We start from the raw sequence: 23,822 nt of genomic DNA, 5'->3' as shown, positions 1-23,822 counted from the left end.
TTCACCATGATCTGCAGCTCAAGCCTCCTCTGCCCTGACCCCTGACAGCTAGTTACAAGGGATGAGCCTCGAAATAATTTGTGTTGCCTGATCATAGCTGATGCACAGTAACTGCTATTCTTCTGATCTGACCTTGTGTTAAATATGGGATTGCTTCTCACACAATGGAGGAGAAAGGTGGTGTCCAAGTGTCCAGTGAAGACCATACCCTCAGAATATGTGATATTTGTTTGCAACTCTACAGTTGCAACTTGTTAGTGATCCCATACACAACTGTTTAGAAAACAGACAAAATTCCTGGCTCTGCTTAGAAACTTAATTCAACCTTTGCTGACAGCTAATGGGTATGAAGCAGCACAAAGAACCTGGAAGGTCTGCTCAGTCCTGTGAGAGGTGAGAAATCTTCTTTGTTCTCCTCATTTACCCACAGCAAACAACCTGGGAAAAGGGAAAGGACAGTGGGAAACTCCCTGTAGCTGTCCTCATTTCCTAATCAAGATAAGATGCTGCCCCCAAGCATGGCATGAAGGATAGAAAAGCCAGTAGCTTGGCTGATGGACAGAAAGGGGGGACTGTGGTAGTTGAGAGGGGTGTGTGGTCTACACTGATCTTTAAAATGGGAGCTACAGAGTAAGGGAGTTAAGTGTCTGGTAAATAAATGGGGTGAGGAGATGGGATTCATTTAGAAGTAGGAAGAAAGGGTCCAGGATGAATTCTCTCTCTAGAGAACAGGCAGATGTAGGGCATCACAGTTGTAGGAAATGTGTTTGAGTGGGCAGCTCCCGTTGTCAAACACTAATAGTCATATGTTGGCATATTCACTGGGGATGGGCAGGAAAAAAAAACAAAAACCAGAAAGCAAACCATTTCTCTCTCTAAATATCCATATGTATCTATATTTGGGGACATGCTCATGAGTTATTACAAACTGACTTGTGATTTCTGTTCTCCTGAGGATCACTGTGCTGGAGTAATCAGGCAGACAAAGGGCAGGAGTGGGAGCCAAGTCCCTTGTGACTGAGTGTCTTGTTGGGATTCGTACGACATGCAGGTAGCTGAGCCGTGGTTGGGCTCCCAAGACACAATTCGCTCAACCCAGCTCATCTCATCCCATGGGTGTCTGACAATGTCCATATCCAAAATCGCAGTGTAGACTTCTAGCCGGAGAAGCGAGATGTGTACCTCCAATGATGTGTTTCATGGCCTAGCGAGATAGGTGTCTGAAACAGGCTGTCACAAGTACCTGGTTCTCCCCATTGGTGACAAGGGTGGCAAAAAAGCTCAGGCACAGATGCCTGCTTTAGCTGAAGTTAGGTGAGATGGATCCCTGTTGGGGTTTCAGTTGGGATAGAGTTAATTTTTTTATTAGCAGCTGGTATAATGCTATGCTTCAGATTTGGGATGAGAAATACTTTTGATAGCAGACTGGTGTTTTTAGCTGTTGCTAAGAGCTCGAAGCCTTTTTTGCTTCTCACACCACCCTGCCAGCAAGCAGGCTGGGAGTGCACAAGAATTTGGGAGGGGACACGGCTGGCACAGGTGACCCCAACTGACCAAGGGGCTATTCCATACCATGTGACGTCATGCTCAATATATAAAGCCAGAGGAAGAAGAAGGAAGGGGGAGATATTTGGAGTGCTGGCATTTGTCTTCACAAGTAACCATTGTAGTGATGGAGCCCTGCTTTTCTGGAGATGGCTGAACACCTGCCTGCCCATGGGAAGCAGTGAACGAATTTCTGGTTTTGTTTTGCTCGCATGCACGTCCTTTGCTATATCTACTAAACAGTCTTTATCTCAACCCATGAGATTTTTTCTCACTTTCCTCCTATTCTCTCCCCCATCCAAAGTGGGGGAGTGAGAGAGCAGCTGCATGGTTCCAGCTGCCAGCTGGGTTTCAACTACCACAATCCCTCCCTTTCCTAATAAAACAATACAGTATAAGAGACAATACTGTCTTGGCTGTGAAGAGATATTTGGATAAGGGAATGACCCATGGCAGACTAAGGCAAGAAATGTGCCTCCATTGGAAAAGAAAGCGTGGAGTCAATGGATGGAAACAAAAAAAATACAACGAAAAGCAAGAAAGAGTACTGTGAGGTAAATGGAGAAGAACAGGAATGGAAGGAATACAAGATAAATGAGACCAGGGAGCACACTACCAATTTAGAGCATGGAGCTGGAGAAAAGATCCTGGGTGTGATGTGCTAAGAGGGGATGGCAGCTTTCAGAGTGAGGACAGATGTAAGTTGATAGAAGTGATAGTGAGTTTTTCTCTTAAGCAGAATTTATCACCAGAAACCTTGAATTAAAGCAAACAAAACAAGCCTAAACCTCTTTTCCAGAGTTTCACTTAGCAGCCATCACTGAGAGAATACTTGATGGTCTTGCATAAAATTTTGATCAATATGACTTTAGATCGCTCCAGTACTCTGCAAAAAAGTGCTCTGCAGATCACCCAGGCACTTAACCAAGGACACTTAAATGTCACCTCTTGTCACAATTTGGTCCGATGATAAAAGTGTATTTTAAAAATATGAAAATAGCTTGATTGACAAGGATATTTTTTTCCCCATGAATCTCTGTCTGAAAAGACAGGCTGCTTTAACTCCAGGAGTTCAATTATACAGGCTTCGAAGGAGAAGAAAAATGATAATGAATGCATTTAGAAACTTCTAAAAAGTTACTTAAAATAGATTTTCCATACATAATGTTGCCATGTGAAATTCAACAGTCTCCTGGTCTTCTAGGGCTAGGAGACAGCAGATCATTTGGAAATACAATAATGAGGCTCCCCTGCCTCTGATGGACTGTACCGTACCGTCCCCGGGGCTCTGCCACAGACAGGGCTTACCCATCAAGCTGTTCATTTTTTTTCAGGAGGTGCCATGGGAGTGATTTCACTTTAGGTTAGCCAAGAAGCTAAAATGCTCTTTCTGGAAGTGTGTCCCAGCTTTCGTCTTTTTTTTTTTTTTTTTCCCTTTGTCTGTTTTACTCAAAAAAGAAAAACTCCGCCAAACAACCCTTTGTATTGCAGCTGCTTGAAGTAGCTTTAGTAAATATGAGATAAGGACATTGTACAGCAAAGTGGGAGAAGGCATTTGATAGGTGTGGTGCATTTATGCAGGTGTTCCCTCAAGCCCAGATGGATGAGAAGCAGCAAGTTTAGCCCACTTGTAATGACTGGCTCAGGTACTTTATGGTATCAAGGAGGCATTCCAGCACCTCTCATTTCAATATTCAGCCATTGAGTGAAGTTGCTGAGGTGTGTGTTTGCTCCAGACCTGCTTTGGGTGCTTCCTCTGGTGTCTGAAATGCAGTGGTGTGGGATGTCATGTTTCTAAAGTGGTCGGCAGCCTTTAGTAGAGAACGGTGTGATACAAGGCCTACTATTAAAATACTGCTGTAAGTAATTAAAGATTTCAGAATAATTGTTTTCGTTGTTAAGTATGAATTCTTGATATGCAGAAATTTAAAGGAAAGGTTGGTCTAATTTAGTCAGTAAGCCACTGCCCTCTTAAATGGGAAGCAAGTGATTCACAATAGCAAGGTCTCTTGACAGAGTGAAAACCGAGATGCAGTCATCAATTCACAGCAGCATTTTCTGTTCAAGGAATAATCATCAGACCTGTTTTTATCAAGGCTGCACTGCATTGCTAGCCTGCAAAGTTCCTCTTTTTTTTTTTTTTTTCCCCTTCCAGATGATTTGGGAACTGCATATGCTTTTTCAATCACTAAGCTGGACTTCCATAATGCTTTGCTTAATGTGCCTCCAGATTCTGTTATTTATAGACTTCAGCATATTCAGACTGCAGCTGCTAAAACACACACAAAAGAAAAGGGGCATTTGTAACCTGTTAAGGCTTTGCTCTGAGATGCCAGCGAAGTGTGGGATTTAGCATAAAATATTACCCGGTGACCTCTCAAGGAGCATCGCAAGAAAACACCTGTTTATCTTGAAGACCTTTGTTTTATATTTTTTTTTCACTGTTGAAATCTTCCAGTGTTCTGCTTTCCAAGGGAAATCTGGCCTTTGTGAGTACCATGTGTTATCTTCAAGAAGTGCTGGGGCAGAGGATTTAAGTAATGCAGCATCTCAAATGAGCAGTTCTTCCAGAAAATGTGTTTTGTGAAAATTGTCTTTGTTAAATTTAGAGGGAAACTGTAAATATATTGTGATTTTTCTCTAAGTTGTCTTAGTCCTATCAGTATGGCCGGGATTTACTCGTTAACCATTTCTCAGTGAAAATTGGTGGAAAGGATCCTTTGTAACTATGCAAAAACCTACACATTCAGTGTATATAGTGAAAAGTGAAATCTCTTAATGCTGCAACGTGTTTTATTAGTTTACAAGATGACAATGTATTTTTTTAATGGCATAATAGAATGAGCATAGGTGTTGCAATTCATTCATAAGACAAAAAATCAGAAAAATTATGTAAGCAGACACATAGCCAGAGCTCCTATTTCAGGTCTAAGGGTCAGACCCTACTTACCTTCACCAGCTTGTGCCTAATGAAGCTGTTTTCTTAAGGAAAGTGCCAGTTCCTGCAGAATTAATATTTCCTTGCAAAGGCCTCCTGTAAGAGGGAGACACGACAGACAAAACCAGGTAAACAGGTTAACTTTCTGAAGACCCTGGAAAGCAACTGCCCTCTCTCCAGTAGAGCTGAGGGGGGCTGAATCATACATTAGATGTCTAAGTTAAGTTCCCATCCCAGAAAATAAGACACTTTTTCAAAAGTGCTCTGCTACCTAATGTATTTTTTAATTGAATTAGTAAATGTCTTTTTGCAAATTGTTGCAAGAAATGGAGAATGGGAATGGAGAATGGGAATGGAGAATGGGGATTCCTCTTATGAGGAAAGGATGAGAGACCTGGGTCTGCTTAGCCTGGAGAAGACTGAGAGGGGATCTCGGCAATGCCTAGAAATATCTAAAGGGAGGGTGTCCAGAGGATGGAGCCAGACTCTTTTCAGTGGAGCCCAGCAACAGGACCAAGGGGCAACAGGTATGAACTAGAACACAGGTAATTTCATCTCAGCATGAGGAAAAGCTTCTTTACTTTGAGGGTGACAGATCACTGGAACAGGCTGCCCTGAGAGGTTGTGGAGTTTCCTCTGGAGATACTCAAAACCCGCCTGGAAGTATTCTTGTCCAGCTGCTCCAGGTGATCCTGCTTTGGCGGGGGTGTTGGACTACATAATCCCTGGAGGGTGACAGATCACTGGAACAGGCTGCCCTGAGAGGTTGTGGAGTTTCCTCTGGAGATACTCAAAACCCGCCTGGAAGTATTCTTGTCCAGCTGCTCCAGGTGATCCTGCTTTGGCGGGGGTGTTGGACTACATAATCCCTGAAGGCCCCTTCCAACCCCTACCATTCTGTGGTTCTGTGATATGTTTGTTTTCCTTCAGTTACTTTTAAATTTCAGAATTTTGGTGAGGCTTTCTAGGTGTTAACGTAGCACTTACCATGCAAAAATATGAAATGATGCCTCTTTCTCTTTCAAGAAAACACTGCACATGCAATATTAGTAATAAAAGCCATCTTTAGAGTCACATTGGAGAAGTTCTTTTTCTTCATGTGCTCCAGGTAGGATGGCTGCAGCACATAAGTATCATGTTCATTGTTGCTACTCCCAGCTTTCCTCTTCATCCTACGATGGTCAGGAAAAAATGGGTAGTAACTGGCAGCAAATCCTTGTCTATCTTTTCTTTCTTTTTCTTCCTTCTTTGCTGGGAGGCCTGCCCACAGCTGGAGAAATAAAAAAAACACTGGGAGGAACCAGTACAAAATGCTTGATGTATTTTAGAAGACAGCTGGAGCCAGCCTGGTAAATGACCTGTACTTTGGCAGGTCAGGTGGAGTGTGACCAACCTAATGACCGCTGTCCTGTGAATCACAACGAACAGTAACAAGCATTTCACACTTGCAATTCTTTTAAGAACCATAAAACTTGCCTAGATGTAACAGTTCACAAGATACCACATCGCTCCTTCCCATCTGTGGTGTCTCGAGAACCGGCACCAATAGCATTTAATGTCTTTGCGACGTGTCGTCCCCGTTTTTAAAAGGTCGATGGCACCGGTCTTTTCCTTGAAGGATTTAGTGGTCACTAAAATGAGACAAAGAGGTGAAATGACTGAAGGTCGGTGTCAGAGTTGGGCAGAGAACCTCCTCCTCGCGTCCTGGGACTGGCCGCTGACCCGGGCACTCTGTAGAGCCTCGTTAGTGTGGTGCATTTAATCAGCTTCGCTCCATGTCATAATTCATTGTCTGTGGTGTTATGGATATCTAAAGGGTAGGATTTTAACTTAGCAATCTGCTGTGTTATTGAATTAGTTTTATGTTGTGTTAATTTCTTTGTCTCGTGGCATTCATTGCCTGTGATAATTGATGCACAATATATAACCGACTTCTGTATTCATTTGGGTAACTGCATTTAATTGCTTGGTATAAAATATGCGTACTAAGTACAATCTGCTATGACTGCTATGACTGAGAAGTGCTCATTGGTATGGACTTGAGGGTGCTTTATCTTCCTGACAACCTGTCTGAGGAAAGTCTAAATGTCTCCCACAATCCACCATCCGCAGACTGGTACTTGCAGTGTGTCTGCAAAAAGAGAGACCACAAAAAGCGTAACATGGAATTCCTTTAGGAAGTGTTTGGCATTAAAATTTTGTTAATCAAAATAAGGAATGCTCTCAAATATGGAAGTTTTTATTAACATCCTTGTCCCTCCCAAACCTCAAGGAAAAGCAGCACCCAGAAGACTTTACATACATTTTCTCCTGTAAATCAGGATTATGCCTTTATTTGTTCTGAAGTTAATTCCCTGGAGTAAAGCTACTCCCATACACAAATGTTTATAAACACAGATTTCTTTTACATATATCTTCAGGTCTTTAATGCCCATGGGAGTATTAATGAGTTATAAATCAAGAATGCTTTCTGAAGGTGTGATGTCAGTGAAATGGTGTTGATTAATGACTGTTAGTGATACACAGGATCTGTGCATAAGCTTATGCTTTCTTTCCTGTTTAACGGTACCACAGTGATTCCTTATATTTTTAAGAAAGCTAGGATTCTTACTAGTAGATGTATTTCTCATCATACACAGTACTTTGCTTTTTATATGACCTAGTGAGTGGGTCTGTTTGTTTCCCTGGCTTGTTTTGTTTCCAGTGTCACGAAGGGTATAATAGTGCAGCGTCTGGGCTAGACAAAGAAATACTGAGATTTGCCCAAAGCTGATTTCACTTTAAGCATTAATGAAACCTGCCCCCATCCGAATTTTCAAAAGTTTTTAAACAAAAGCTGATGGTTGAGTATAAATCAGGTGTGAAATGCCTGTGAGATTATTTTAGCCATATCATGTTGCTCTGCGTTAATGTAACTGGTGAGCTGTCGGTACAAGGGATGTTTGCAATTAGTATTTTTTCTTTTTAAGAGAGCTAGTTTCTACAGACTGTGTCCTTCAGGATGTAGCATTAGTTCTGCCTACAGCTTGCTGCAAATTATTCAGTGTTCATAGGTGCATTTATGCTTGTTATTCAGCTCTCTTCCACTGACAAAATAGCCTGCAGCAGTTCTTGGTTAGATAGGACTAATTCCACTTTAGGCTCCACACATGCTCCTTTGTGGTTTTTCCCCTGGTTCAGCCTGCGCTGCATCCAGGCCCTGCTGATAAAACAGTAGACTTGATGGCCAGAGAGAAAACATAGCTGCCCAGAGCCAGTGTAGGCTATGAGGGTATGTTTCATGCAAAGACTTTCATGGCACGCTGGGCAGAGCTGGTGGCATAATACAAGAGGAGTTCCACCAATTAACCCACTGATTCTGCTTTATTTCATATTTGTGATGTTATGTTCATGCCTCACACCATGACATCCTTCTTCTGCAAGGACTTTAACAAATGCTTGTGGCTAATTCCTGGAAGTATACCAAAATTTGAAGTATGTGGACAACCTCGTAGAAGGCAAACACCAGCAAAGTCACCTATTAATCCCCAGTAGGCTGAGCTGCATTTGTCTAGCCTGGTGTTTGATGCTTTATGGACTGGTTTGCATTGTTGGCAGAGCTGGTACAGCTGTGATGTGGGTTTGGGGGACAGAGTGTAGAGCTCAGCAGCAGACCTCTCTACGTCACCCAGCCCACACTTCACAAGAGAGTAAAACAGGGGTAGAAGGGGTGGCAGAGACAATCCAACACCCAATTTCTGCCCCTTACCCCAATAATCCTTAATTTTTCAGGTCACCTTCCAAAACTGTGGGGCAGCACCTCCTTCCTCCCTATTAGTCAGGGTGATGCATTGTAGGGACACACAAGTACCACACAGCAAGGTCTGAAGGCACATTTCACTGCTGTTGGTTTTCAGATGTGCTTCCTACATCAAGGCAGTGAGGCTGCCGGTCACGGGAAGAAATGAACCACTCTCGTCTGGACTATTCAGCATATATTTGTAAATCAGGATTGATTTGAGAATGATTCATACAGAGCGAGGGGGGCCGTACTGACAAGGAATAATTCAGCCAGCTCTAACCTTGAAATAGATGCTTGTGGTCAGAAGTTTATAGCCTGAGTGGAAAGAGCTAAGTACAAGTTTAAGGAGCTGAACAGGAGACACCCGGTTTTTAAAAACTTGACATAAATCTCAGGTGGCTTGTCTTATGTTAGTCACATTCCCTGCAGAGGACTTTTGTTCAATGTTTGTTTGGTGTTTATAGATGTTATTTAAAATCTGATTTTATCATAGAATTATTTTATGTTATGTATAATGAGTAGTGGAGATCAAATAAGAATTGGAATTGCAAATTCAACTATTAAGAGTTAATAAATATTGACTTTTAAATAGACCCACTGTAGATTTGAACAAAATGCTTCTTAGCTCAGTATACTTGTTATTTGAAAATTATAACATTCTAAAAAATGTGCAGCATTGTCTTATCCTGACTCTTTCTGCATTTTCACAGCTGTTGATGTGGTCATGTTCCTATAAAGTGATCTGTACAGTGTCAGGGAACTATAATATAAAACTTTCTAGCTTGTACTTTATGCATACCGTATGAAAAAAGAAAAGTGTGGGAGGTACTAAGCTAAAATACAGTGTAATCATGTTAATTGTGTCTTTTCTAAAGATGAATTCTTAGGGTTTGCATGTTGGAAACCTCTTAATTAAGGTCTTTCGAGTACTTTTTAAAAGACAGCACAAGTATCTTAGGGCTGAACAAGTCACTGACACGCACCTGCACAGCATTAATGACCTCCCCCAACACTTGGAAGCACTTGGTCAGTTGTTGGCCACTAGTACCAAAGACCATAGGTCAGATCACTTATGCTGCTGGCCAGCCAAAAAAATAACACAGCCCTCCTTCGCCCACAGTCACACTTAACTAATGCACAAGGACTAACATGGTCATCTATCTGATTATCCTCACCCCAGCGTTTTCTCCCTCTGCTGCGAGCGGTGGGAGCTCACAGCCTTTGGTCACACCTCTTGCCCGTGCACTCAGTCAGCCTTCTTTCCGACCAGCGATCCACTGACGTGGGGAGCTTCACACCCAACAGTAACAATGGCAAGATGTTACCCTTGTGCAAAATTCATGGTCTGGTGGATACCTGATGGAAGCCATGTGGTTTAGCTGGATGCAGATGCTCCACCTTTGCTTCCAGCTAACTAACCTTTGTCAGACAAAGATACAGTGTTAGTTAAGGAGGGGACATCACTCTCAGCTTTGTTAGGTTTTATTACTTTTCCACGTCTCTGCAGGTTCCGTTCTGTAAGCCATTGTGGGGTAGCTTTTTATTTTTCTCCCTTCATCTCCGAACAGGAGACTATTTCCTTGAAACTTGCAGCATCAGTTAATTGTTAACAGTTAAAAAAAATAAAATCATATTCCCTTAATACGTTCCTTCAGCTGATGCCTTCATGCCGAGGAGGCTGTGTAGCTACTGATAAGACCTAATTTGTGGAGGGCTTTTCAGCGGTCTGACAGGTTCATACGTGGCCCTGTTTGTTCGGCGGGGGAAGGATGAGGCGTGGGCTGAAACGCGTCCACAGCGGCCGGGGCTGGGGTCCAGAGGGAGTGGGCAGGAGGGTCCCATGGATTCCCCAAGCGGTCTGTTGTTTTACAACCACGTTCTGACTGCGGCACTTGAGAGCTGATTTCGTCTTTTCTCTTTCAGAGCCTAATGAGCTGTGTGTGGGCCCTGCGTTCGGTGATACCCCATCTCAAGATGCTGCTAATACAGTAGCTAATTATTTCTAGCTGAAGCAGTCTTAACAGGAGCAAAAGGAACTGGGGAAAAGCAATGGCTGCTGGTAAATATCTCAGGTCTGCAAAGGTCGTAAGAAAATAGCTGGAAAGAGCTGATTTCAGCTGTGACCAGGGAGAAGAGAAGCACAAATGTGTGATCACACCTTGTGTCTGGTGGTTCAGTATCATAAATTTTCATCCCACCTAAACATAAGGAGGAACTTCTTTACTTTAAGGATGGCAGAGCACTGGAACAGGCTGCCCAGAGAGGTGGTGGAGTCTCCTTCTCTGGAGACATTCAAAACCCGCCTAGACACATTCCTGTCCAACCTACTCTAGGTGGACCTACTCTTTCAGGAGGTTGGACTAGATTATCTCCAGAGGTCCCTTCCAAACCCATATCATTCTGTGATTCTGTGATCCATTAGTTATCATCTGACCCACTCTTTGTTCCCCAACTTTGGAAGATCCATACCTGGGCTCGGGTTATTTTGGCCATATTGAGGATAGATCTCTTTTTTCTTTTTTTTTTTAGAATAAAACTTTATATTTCCCATAGGGTATTGATTTGGTTTGACTTCTTTTTAGCGAGGGGCTGATGTATTCTTAAATCTTTCACACACACAAAAAACGCACCTCATGGAAAACAGGTCTTTCATTGGAGGGTGTTTGGCTCTCACAACTTTCTGACAAGTTGCCAGAGATTATATATATAAATTCTATCAGAGGGTTGCAGAATGGTTAATTCAGGTTGGGTGGGGCCTCAGGAGGTCTCCAGTCCAACCTCCTGCTAAAACCAAAGCCAACCATAGGGTCAGACCAGTTGCTCAGGGCTTTATCAAGGTGAGTCTTGAAAGCTGCCAAGGGTGGCAGCTGTACAGCCTGTTCCACTGCTTCACTATCCTCATGCTGAAAATGTTTGCTGTATAACCAGCCTGTACCACTTTTGTTTCATTTTATGTCTCTTGAATGTTTCCAAGGCCTTTATGTTTCGCTATGCAATACCAAGCACTGTTATCAGTGGTCTGAAAGGTGAATCATAATTAAGAAACAAAACAAACCCCAAATAAGCAGTGGGTATGATATCTCGTTTTCACTGCAGGTTTGGGTCAAAAATCCTGGTGCGTTTTCTACTTTTTCACTCACGATGTGTTTCTTTTCTTGCAGCGGCTGATGGTTTGGGAAGTATAGCTATAGATACCACACAACTTAACATGTCAGTCACTGATCCGACGGCTTGGGCCACAGCTATGAATAACCTGGGGATGGTTCCAGTAGGACTAGCTGGGCAACAGCTTGTGACAGGTAAGATTTTTCTGTTTTAAAGAGATCTCTTGTGCCACTCCATTAATTCTTTGGGTCCTTTTAAAAACATCTGGAATGATTTCCAAGGATATTATATATTTATATTCTGAAAACATCACCTATGATTAATATTGCATACTGTGTATTAGTCTGTTCTTGTAATAGGCATATGATCCATATTATATTTTAATTTTGTGGAAAAGCCAAAACTCTTTCGGGAAATTAAACAACTAAAGCATCGATCCTTATACTGAGTCAAGACCAGGAGGCAGGTCACATAAGAGAAATGTTTGGTTTTGGTTTCTCTGCTCAAGCAGGATGTCTTGAGGTTCTGCCAAGGAATACCCTGGGCTGGGAACTCTTGACCGGAGAAAGAATTTCAAGTTATGTTTAATTGGGCAGAAAATTATGAAGCCCATTCAATTCATATGCTTAGTTGATATTAGTGAAGTGAAGCTTTTCTGTCAGGTGTGTGCTTATTTACTTTCTGCCTGATTCCATAAATTGAATTTCAGGAGGTTGTTCTTGTTTGATTTTGTTATTTCACTTCCCAAACACAGTTTGGGAGAGCTTTGCAGGGGATTGCTTATTCTAACAGTAGTAAAAATAATATTTTGAAACTAGTAATGTTTCACAGACAAGCCTGAAGATATCAGACTTCATTGACAACCATTAGTTGTGATTAATAAAATTTCATTGCTCCTGTGAGGTAGAGAAAAACCATTTTTATATGGGTGGGTGCCCTTTAGACACAAGCCACATGCCAGGCATATGACAGATGCCCCCTGGAAGCTGCATTGCCACATCAGCTTAAGAAGAGCTGTGCAACATCTGGATCCCAGCAGCATCCTGTCACGTCTGTGCCCATCCATGTAGACGTGGATGCGGTGAGCCAGGTCATGATGTAAATCACTCAGCCTGCCTCACCAGGGATGCGTGACACTTAATTTTGGCCGAATATGTCCCCTTCTGAGACTGGGAACTGAGTGGAGCTGTGCCAGTTCACAGCTGATGATCTGGCTCTGAATTACCTGTTTTACAGGCGGGTAAACTAAGCTGCAAGAAAGCTGATTTATAATGAATCAGTCTCAAGCAGAGAGTTTAGCTGGTGGAGGCCATGAACTGATTCTTGGTCTCTGGCTTTAACCCCATGCTCCCAATTAAAAGAAACAAGCGAAGCCATCCGCTTCTGGGGAGTCAGTTCTCTTCGATGTTTTTATCAATGACCTGGGCGCAGGAGTTGAGTCCGCAGTTAAGTTGGCTGATGATACTAAATTGGGGGAAGCCGTTGATCTCCTTGAGGGTAGAGAGGCCTAATATAAACATCTGGATAGATCAGAGCACTGGGCAATCACCAGCTGTATGATGTTTAACCGGGACAAATGCCGGATTCTGCAACTGGAATGGGACAAGAGGCTGGAGTGCAGCCCTATAGAAAGGGATTTTGAGTTTTCAGCTGATGAGAAGCTCAAGTCAACAATGTGCCCTGGTGGCCAAAAGGACCAATGGGGGGTGGGGTGCCTTAAGCACAGTGTAGTCAAAAGGTCAAAAGAAGTTATTATCCCACTTTACTCATCATTGGTACAGCCTCACCTTGAGTACTGTGTGAGATAAGAAGGGTATAAATATATTCCAAGGAGAGGCAACAAAGATGGTGAAATGTCTAGAGGGCAAAATTTAAAGAGGACACTATATTTGTTCAGCTTAGAGAAGAGAAGGCTGAGGAGAGACCTCATTGCTGTCTACAGCTTCCTCATGAGGGTGAGTGGAGAGGGTGGTGCTGATCTCTTCTCTCTGGTGTCCAGTGATAGGATGCAAGGGAATGGCTTAAAGCTGCATCAGGCGATGTTCAGATTGGTTATTAGGGAAAAATTCTTCCCTGTGAGGGTGGTGAAGCACTGGAACAAGCTCCTCAGGGAAGTGATCATGGCCCAAAGCCTGTTGGTGTTCAAGAAGCGTGGGGACAACACTCTAAAATTTATAGTTGGCCTGTGTGGAGTCAGGAGTTGGACTCGGTGATCACTGTGGGCCTCTTCCAACTCAGGACATTTTATTATTCTACATGCTGGTGGGGAGCCAGCTTTTTCCATTTTCTGGTGGGGCTTTGCCTGCAGGTACTGCACTCAACTTGAATGTGATTATCTTCAAACCTGAAAATAGCCACATGTCAAAATCAGCTTCTGCTGCTTCCATTTATAAGCATCTTGGATGCGTAGCCCATGGGGGTTTGCCCAGCTTTTTGTCTTCCCCTCTTCCTCTGTCTCTCCAGTTTCTGTGTAAACTATGTCCTCAGGTGTGCTGTGCAGTCCCTACATGGCAGCCTCATCTCGTGTGCGATGCTTTTCCCCACAAGGGAGGATCTCCAGCACTTTATTTCATTGCCAGCTCCCTACTATAATTTCCATAATTATGTGTCTCACGTATTGTAGGAGTGTTGTATAGGTCAGTTGGTATTTGTTCAGCATTTTCAATGTATGAAAGGTGCCATAAGTAATAAATATTAATTACTGAAGTGTTGCCTGATTTCTCTACGGGTGCAGAATAACTTCTTTTCTTTCCTTTTGCTTTCCTTTGTTTGAGGCTCTCTTGTATTTTCAAAGTAAATAGGCGCTTTGACACTTCATTATGTTTCCTTAAGATTCATAAGTTTTTGACACATTTACTTCATGGCAAATCCATAATGGCAAAACCACAATTTACCGTAAAAAGACTTATTTGCTATAATACATTTACTATATCTGCATTCAGTGAGAGTTTGCATCTCCATGTCGGACCAAATATCTAACTAGTCCTTTGCCCTTTCTGACTTTTTTCATTTTTTTTGCTATTAATCCTAGTAATGAATTTATCTTTGTCAGCAGTCACATATTGCTTTTGCTGCTGTCATCTGTGACATGTCTTGGAGATGAAAATGACACACTCATGTCCCAGTGCTAACTTTTTCTCTGTCTTTGAGAATTTATCTTACTCTTTTTATTCTACCTTGATGACAGCTAAGAAAGCAGTAAGTAGTTTAGATTAATCTTGGAGAGAGAGTGATCTTTCCTGGATATCTTTACATAACGTGCCATAGTTTGAAATCTGGTGTATGGTACTCATCTATATCCTGACATATCTCTTAGTTCTCTGATCTTTCAGTTTCCAAAGGACTTATCCATTCACGGCCTTTCCTTGCCCAAAGCAACCGGATCCTAATTCCTAAATTCAGGGTAGTTTTTTCCCCCCTTAGGTAAGGAGCCTGTGTGATCTACTAAGTCTTTTTAAAGGTTTTTGATGGGTTTTTTTCCCCAAGTGTTGTTAACTTTGCTGCTGTGTAACATGCTGGGATGCCTGCCTTGTAACAGAGTTATGGTCACCACTTTGCAATCTGTGAAGCTCTTTCCTAGCCCGAGAGTTTGTTAAAATCACAACTAAAGCTGCTGCAACATCTGGCCAATACCATGCTCACAGCCTGGGATGTAGGCTGCCTGGTCTTGCTAACTAATCAATTTTAAGTACTGCTAACCTTTTAATACCAGTTCAGATGATATCTGCACTCTATTTAATTCCTTATCTCCCAGCGCTGCAAAATTGGATTTTTGATCTGGGCAAATGTCAGAGCTTTTCATTTGTAGATATGGATTCTTGTTAATAGTTGTATAATATCTCTTCTGTTTCTACATATTTTTTGCTTACACTTACTGTTGTTCGGGAGGCTTACCTTCTTCCATAATATTTGGCTACTGCATTGCATATACACTAATATATGCATTTATACATTATATATACATAATTCATACAATAAACTGTAGTTTAATAATGCATTAGTTAAAGTGTTAAAGATTGATGTGGAATAGTTTTGAGTGAGAAGCACTTTCATTCTAAACCTCCCCTTTCAGCAGGTTATAATTTTTTTCCAAAAAATTGCCTTTTGGGCTGAAATTTCTCACGGTTGGTCTCAGCCCAGAGGAAAAAAAACAAAATTCTGGAAAGGTTGGAGAAAATCTGCTAAATTCCTTTTGAATTACCCAGGCCTTAAAAATGCTGTTTTCTATGCTTTGAGACTTTGAGCAAAATTGTCAGGTGAGAGGGGAAGGGTAGTTAGTACTTCACCTTTTTGAGATCTGAATCCTCTTTGTGCACTCAGCAACTGTGATTCAAGCACATCTTTCAAGTACGTTCAAGCCTGCTGTTTTGTTACATTTAAGGACTAGCAAAAAAACTCAGTGACCTCAGGCCACTGAGAATGTTTTCTTTTGCTTTTGCATTGGTGCTTTTTTAAAGGCAATTTTGGCATTGCTGAATTTAGTGTTCTTATGCTTTTATTTGTTTCAGCAAATGACATCAGGTCACCTGTTTTATAAAGGAAGACATCCTGCCAGGAAAATTATTTACTTCTCTAGTTCGGTTTGGTTCTCCTTTCACTAATGAACTGTTGCCTTGAAAAAACATGAAGCAATTTTGAGATGCTTTCCTGCAGAACGACTTAGATGACATAAACATTTGTTAGTCAAAAATGGTACATGTCAAAAAGTTCCCCAGTACAAATCAACATGAAGAGTGGTACATAGGTGGTAATTATTTTAGACTTAGTTAAGCTTGTGCCCTGTGCCACATATTTGTGCTCTTACAGAGAAAAATAACAAACCACAAGGGCAGACATCCAAGATGAAAGTTATAGATCTGTCTAGAAGTTCAAGGGTATGCCTGAAAACAGAATCACGGAATTGTCAGAGTTGGAAGGGACCTCTAGAGATCGTCTGGTCCAACTCCCCTGCTAAAGCAGGGTTGCCCAGAGCACATTACTCAAAACTGCATCCAGGTGGGTCTTGAAGATCTCCGCAGAAGGGGACTCCACAACCTCCCTGGGCAGCCTGTTCCAGTGCTCACCCTCACCCTAAAGAAGTTTTCCTCATATTTGAATGGAATGCCTTATACTTATTTACAGGATAATTATTAAGACATATTTTTTTCCATGTGAGTCTGGCCAATGTGCCTCAGATTCAAGATATTAAAATTTGCAGTGGCCTCCCATCTTGTTTTTGTTGAAGTTAGACTTTGACCACTTGTACAAAATCCTAGTGAAATCAGAGACTAGGAAGCTTTGAAGCCTAACATCTTGCTTACCAAAAGGTATAGAAAAAACATACAGCAATTTTGTGGCCTCAGGCGTGTATTTTGTAGACATTGGAGGTTATGAAATATTAGACACTTACATCAACCTTTCTGTTTTTCCATTTGTCTTTGCCTTCCCCACACACTTGTCTTTTGACCTGATTTCAGTGGAACATAGGAGCTGTCAGTTCCAATCAGGTCACCCCGCTCAGGATTGTGCTTTTGACAGTGTTGAGTATCAGATACTTCACAGGGAGAGATGTACAAGGCAAATCAGCGCTGAAGTGCTTCTTCCTCTGATGGGCTCTCCTCTTGATCATTAATGTATAGAACAGGGTTCCCCAACCTAGAGTTTATATTTTCAAGTCAAGTCATAACTCAGCAAAACTTCCCTTTCAGAAACAGCACCTGTGACAGTAAGTGGTTGCAATCCTGAAACTGCAACCCCAGAATCACTTTTTGACAACAGCAAAATTTGGGAAGTTTCGATCTAGAGACTCCTAAATCGTAAGACGCGAGGTTAAATTTCCCTCCCTGAATTATATAAGCTCAAGACCTCCAAGTCTTTGGAGATGTAATATTCAGACTCTCTCTTTCTTCAGACTGAAGACTGTGACTAAAGGCAATCACTATATTCAGATTCCAATTAGCTTCAAGCATTTTTCCATGTCATGGGCGTATCAGGGGGAGGACTAGCATGATGGCTTTTCCTTCTCCTACTCACTCCATTATCTCAAGAGTTCACCAATTCCTTTGCAGAGGAGAAGACATAAGGATTATTTGAGAAAAATCAAGGGTGGGCTGAGAGTTAAGAATTCCCTGACCAGACTGCCTTGGCTATGGAAAAGTCCTTTAAGCTTCAGTGTCTTTCTACCATAAAATAGATGAGGCATGCTTTATGAATTATTGTTGACTGCAGATCATCATATGCCGACTAAATTATAAACATATCCCTCTTTGTTCTGGTCGTGTACTATTTTTGTAACGTTAATGAAGAAAAATCAAATAAAGCAGGAAATCAAGGTATATTTGATTATATTCAGCAGTTCCCCAAAGAGAGGCTGTACATTAAGCAGTGCTGAAGACTTTAAGAAGTCAGCTGGCCAGAAGATTCTGCCAGCTCTCGCGTGTGTACTTCTTCTTCTTCTGTGGCCTCTCCATTACTGGAGGCTTGGAGCCACTGATAACCATCTGGCAGTCTCATTTCGTTATACCCATGCTATCCCATTACCTATTAAAGCTTCCTTTTTCTACACTTCATTGCTTAGCCACTGAACCAATGTGCCAATGAGCACATAACTTGAATAGTCCAAGACATGCTTAACAAAACACAGCTTCCTTTTCTGTAATTAATGCTGAGCTCCAGTTAATTGATACAGGGTCTATCCACCAAAGTTTTAGTGTGAGCAAGATAGCCATTTTTTTTTTTCTTTTTTTTTAGGAAAAAATGGCTGAAGATCTATAATTTGTGATTAAAGCTTAGCATGCTCCTGCTGTAAGCTTTGAAGTGCACAGGCAGCTGGTGAAGGTGCCCCACACACTCGTGTTCCCCCCTCCCCTGTAAGCTGCAGACCACACGTAGCTGCTGAAGAGTTCAGCAGCCCAGCAGCACAGTAGGGTGCAGCGTGTTTACCCATGTTCTGAACGCTGCACTGGCTTGACATCTGGCAGTAAAAGAAGATATAAAAAGTCTTAATGAAATCTGCAGAGTTTTCCGTAGGTTTTGCAAACCCCTCGAGGCTACAAGGTCTATTTGGAAGGCATCTTTACAGCTATTGTGGCTTCCCAACCTGTTTTATGCATTGTGTTTCCTTAACAAGACAGCCTTTGGAGCAAGAGAAATGTAGTAAGGCACTCTCTGAAGATATAATTTTCCTAGTTTTACTCTAGTTCCTTCATACTTCATTTTTATAGTCTTCACTACAGAAACATTGCATTTTAGTCAAGGGGAAAAATTTACCAATTAAATGATGTGAATGACCAATCAGAATAATTAAAGAGGTGTGAAACATAGTCTAAAGGATTAGAGTCAAGCTTGTTCCCAGATAAAACTATGTGTTTTTATTATTGAGACACAGGAGAGTGGCAGGAGTGAAAGAGAATAGGTACAGTGGGGATCCCAATATGTAGAGCCACTGGGAACATTGCTAAAGAAGTATTATGTATTAGTGTAACAAGTAGGTTTTTTTCATTGACCTGAAAAGCGCCTGCAGAGTTAATCACACTTTCTATCATGTGAGTGTTACTCAAGGAGACTTCACAGCAGGGGACATTAAAGTGCTAGGAACAAACACAGTCAGGTTACAACGGAGAGAGGAGAGAGAGATTCAACGGCCAGAGAAAATGTGGCAGAAACTCTGAGTGCCTTTGACACACTATTGAGGGTTAAGTGTACCTCTTAGGTCATTCAAGTGCCTCCTCTATATTAGACCTTAATTGAGGCCAAGGATGAAGATAATGATGAAAAATCTGTTCAGTGCTTAAAGATAAATAGTGATTTTTTAAAATGGAATGAGGGGCTGGATGTCCCAAATAAACAACACTCAGAGGTGAGCAGGGGCACATAGGCACATAAGAGGAATTACTAAGTGCAAAACTTGTGTTGTATGTGGGATGAGGGTTTTTTGTGAAGTATGGTATCTCTGTTATGCTTTTTTTCCGGGCCAGTTAACAGTTTAGGAAAACAGACTGATTACTATTTGGCATGACTCTTCTTCATTGTCTCAAAACACCAGAGTAAATTTATGATGCAAGCCATATTGTTTGGATGTTTTGGCTTTTTTTTTATTTTTATTTTTTTTTTTAATTCCTGGCTGTTGGCAATTATACCACCAAAAATCTGTTTGGTATGTTTCTAATTGAAGTTACAGTAAAGTAACATAAGGAAATATTTTATTTTTGCAAAAGTTTCCCCCATCTTTTATCTCATTTTGGAAAGCCTCATTTCCCACTGTTTTCCATGTGTTTATTTATTCTAGACAAGAAAGCCCATGAGTAATTATGAGAATCCCACTGCATAAAGTAAGCCAAGATGCTGTTGGGAACCATTTGCTACTGACTGTTCACTTCTGCTGAAGCAGCTTATTTGCAGCACTTTCCCTTCAAACATCACTCCCCATCCAATCATCCCAGGTTCCTTGGCTGACATGGGAAATCCAGCGTAACCTCTGTGTGATGTGCAGTTTGCTCAGGGGGGAATTGAGTTATTGTGGATAGAATTAAACAGAAAGAGCAAATCGACCATTTTAGCTAATCAAACGCAAGGTATGAATGCAAGATTAGAATCATAGAATTGTCTAGGTTGGAAGGGACCTTTAAGATCATCTAGTCAACCATCAACCTAACTCTGATAAAAAAAAACAAACAAACAAAAGAAAACCATACAAAAGAACCCCCCACATTGCTAAACTATGTTACTAAACTCTATGTAAACCTGTCTTTTGAACACCTTCAGGGATGGTGCCTCAACCACTTCCCTTGGCAGCCTTGGCAGCCTATTCCAATGCTTGATAACCCTTTCAGTGTAAAAATTTTTCCTAATATCCAACCTGAACCTCCCCTGGTGCAAGTTGAGGCCATTTCTTGTCCTATCACCTGTGACCTGGGAGACGAGACCAACCCCCGATTCTCTACACCCCCCCTTCAGGTAGTTATAGAGTGTGATAAGGTCTCCCCTCAGCCCTGTCTTCTTCACACTAAACAACCCCAGCTCCCTCAGCTTCTCCTCTTAAGACTTACTCTCCAGACCCCTCACCTGCTTCGTTGCCCTTCTCTGAACCCAAAAAGTTATGTATTTATGTGGAAAAAAATGGCTGGTTGACGGCAGATTGTTTGACAGTGGCTTGCTGAGAACAGGTTGTGTGGGTGGTCAGCAGGAGATGGGCACAACCATCCCAAGAGGACTGTTAACTTGATCCACGCAGAGCGCTCTCAGGAGAGCGCAGTGATCAAGATGGCACAGATGGCCATGGAGTCACCCAGCAGGACTTCCTTGGAAGCAAAAGACTTGAATATGAATGAATCCCCAGGCGGCCACCCCAAATCAAGGGCTCTAAAATCTTTTGTTCTTCCCTAGTCAAGCTCTCTCTCTTTGCCTGTGTGGGCTAAGTTGGTGCTTGGAGCTTGGCCCCTCGGGAGCAAGCAAGAGAAGCTTGCTTTCTGCATTTACCTTGGGTTGAACGGCATAAGCATGACTTTCTTTCCTTTCTGTTGGCTGTCCTTCAAATGCCCTTTCCTTATGGCATGTGAATTAGGTCTCAAAAAGTACATAAAGATACACATCCAGTTTGCTGCAGGAGCCCGTCTGTGAAATATCATCAGAGGTGATCAGTGTGGAAAAATGTCTTTTGATGGTCCACATTGAAGAATAAAGTTGGGCTTCAGCGAGCCTAATCCCCAGGCATACGAGGGAGCTTGTAACATAATACTTTGCTAATGTTGACTTCATTCAGATAAACAGTGGATTTACTGCACCTTCCCATGCTCCGGTGGTGACAAATGATGTGCATGACATCACCAGCTCTGAGTAATGTCTCTGTAATGGGAAGCAGCTGGTCACTGGAGTAGTTCTGTTAGTGGACGTGTAGGTGAAAGATAATTAAACTTAATACATACAATATGCTTTAATACTCTGCAGCATGCATTTAGATTGTGTTCTGCCCAAATATTGAAGATATTCTTTTACTGTGGCTTCAGAAATGTAATAGGTCTGTTTGTATAAGGACGACTTTATCTGCCTTTCCTGTATGTGCAGATTTCTTATTCAGAGTTTTTTTTCTTTCCTTAAAAAATGTTTCTCTTGACCCTAGCTGATTTTCTTTTATAAATAATCTCCCTCTCCTGACCACAATGCCTACATTATTTAGTAATTATTTGCTATTTGTGTTCAGAAGAGGCTTAGAGATCAAGAGGTCCAGTAAGTTAAACACTGTCTGAACACTTAAGAGTCAATCCCAGCCCAAATTGCACATGGTCTGTTTTCTTTCACTTAGATAAACCAGGTAGGTAAGGGACCGCATGGAAACAATGGGATAATACTGATTGGCATGAAAAGCAGCAGTGATTACGGGGCTGTCTGCCTATTACATAGCTTTTTTATAGGTATCTGGGCACAGCAGTAATATGGTGGTAAGTGAAAAAGTGGTTTAACTCTTTTTATCTGATATTCTGAGTCAGGCACTGAAAAACAGGCAAACTCAATTGTGCCTATTAGAAACAAGGAGACAATTCCTACCTGCTCTGCTTCTTTGGCTCCGCTGCTGTGATTTTTAGAGAAGAATTGGGAAAAGGGAAGGGAAAGAGCTTTGCTAGCATTTAGAGGAGACAGCACTGAGGGAGAAGGTGCAGATGTGCTTATTGTAATCTTTTTTTTATAAAGAACTGGCAGCCTGAGCTGTGTTTCAGAAGAGACATCCAGACTCCAGTGGATGGAGAGGGCAAGTTACGTGCCTCTCCAACTCTTTGTTTTCTCTGAGACAATTGTATTTCAAATGGTTAATTTCACTAGAAATTAATGTGGAATATCATAACCGTCTGCAGTGCTGAGGTTTTACCCTATTTTAAGCCACATCTGTCAAATCTATTTAACCCTTCTATTGGAAATGCTCTGTTTTGGGACTTGATCTATACTTGGACTTGCGTGACTGAGCCCTTTCCAGGAATAATCATTGGAATTTTCTTTTCTGGGGCCTTTTGATAACAATTTTGGCACTTCAAATGTGCTTTGTAGAAGTATTTTAAGACATTGCAAAATTCCCAGACTTTATCTGATAGAATGTCCAGTACCATAAATAAATATTCCTTAAAAAATAACAATAAACCTCCAAAATCAAGAGGACAGGAAAAGGTGACCAGATTTTATTTTATTTTCTTCTGATATTTAGTGTGTTTATACCCAAAGACAGTGCTGTTGTCTTTTAATATAACAAATGTTGTAGCATCCTTTTTTTTTTCTTTACTGTGCTTTTAATACTTTTGTAGTCCTCTAGAGACTTAGAGAAGGATCGTGGGTTGTGAGAGGAGAGAGCTCGGATGCTGCACCTGGATGTCAGGGGGGCTGCGTGCAGGCAGAAGGCAATGGGAATCTGCAGCTGAGCAGCTCCAAGAGGAGCTGGTTTAATAAATTGCTTATTATAAATATTGCAGGGTCCATTTATGTTATTAGCCAGAATTCAATATATGAAAAAATCTCAAGTACAAGTTCATTCTTGCTACTCACCAGCCTGTGTAAAGTAAAATATGTCTTCCAGTTCTTTCTACATATGTTGCCTTTTAACTTTATGTCCTTTTGTTCTGGTCTGTCTAATTACCTCAAGTAGATAATCAAGCTTGATTTTATAATAAACCATAGCCAGTTCAGGCTTGTCATGACTGATTTATCGACTCCCAAGACCAAGGACTTTCAGCCTCAAGACTAAGATCATTTCTGGCTGAAATTCAAGGTGTTAATTCTGAGCTTTAAAATCTAAATGCGGTTTGGAACATGTGTCCTATGTTTTCCCTTTAAAAAGAGCAAACAGCCCACGTTTCTGTTGGGTTTTGTTGTTGTTGTCCGAGTGGAATTTAAGATGGAATTAGGATAAAACAAGCCCTAACCATCCGATTCTGCAGAAATAATCTGGCGTGTAATCATTATGACAAAGATTGTCCTCTTGAAGGCAAGGGGACTATCATATATGAATGGAAGTTTCTAGTAGTGGGCCTCAAGAGGGAACGTATATCTCCATGAAGGATCCCAGCTTATATTTCCCTGTAAAAAGCTGCTTCAGCGCTGCCTGGTGGGGTGGCGTGTGCCTCTACTCATGTGCACGCTTTGGAAATGTAAAGGTGCAGCGTTAAGAAAACAAAACGAGGATAACTAATGACTCATGTACACCATTTGGTGTCCCGTGGGGACTGCCTCTCTTCCAGTGTTTTACCTCAGCAGTTGAGCTCATCGGGGACGTGAGAGCTAACCGTCCTTCCAGCTATTCATCCAGGGATTTGAGGCCCCGAGTTCTCAGTGGAGGGCTTTTTTACCACAGCTCCTTTAACAGCGAGTTGTGTTCTCACCTCTCTGCCTCCTCTTTCCCCTGATCTCCATTTTTCCATCAACAAAGCGCCGGTGAGGATTTGAATGCAATCTCCGTAGTACAATAGATATCTACTAATCTTTTAGCTACCTCAA

General features: G+C 41.7%; 1 protein-coding gene across 3 annotated transcripts in view; it reads left to right on the top strand.

The window, feature by feature from the left end:
• Positions 1-23,822, top strand: part of ENOX1 (ecto-NOX disulfide-thiol exchanger 1) — a 299,113-nt gene that overhangs the window by 146,055 nt on the left and 129,236 nt on the right. For 2 of the 3 annotated variants that reach the window (XM_014966053.1, XM_014966052.1), the window contains 2 exons: positions 10,188-10,323; positions 11,426-11,563. In XM_014966053.1, coding sequence (XP_014821539.1) covers positions 10,314-10,323; positions 11,426-11,563 — 148 coding nt within the window. In that variant the 5' untranslated portion in view covers positions 10,188-10,313. The remainder of the gene's footprint in view (positions 1-10,187; positions 10,324-11,425; positions 11,564-23,822) is intronic. The other variant, XM_014966054.1, reaches the window with a different exon arrangement.

This window comes from Calidris pugnax, unplaced genomic scaffold, assembly GCF_001431845.1.
Source record: "Calidris pugnax isolate Ruff unplaced genomic scaffold, ASM143184v1 scaffold20, whole genome shotgun sequence".
Lineage (NCBI taxonomy): Eukaryota > Metazoa > Chordata > Aves > Charadriiformes > Scolopacidae > Calidris > Calidris pugnax.
The sequence above is the reverse complement of the archived record's forward strand: the minus strand, read 5'-3'. Positions and strand labels throughout refer to the sequence as shown.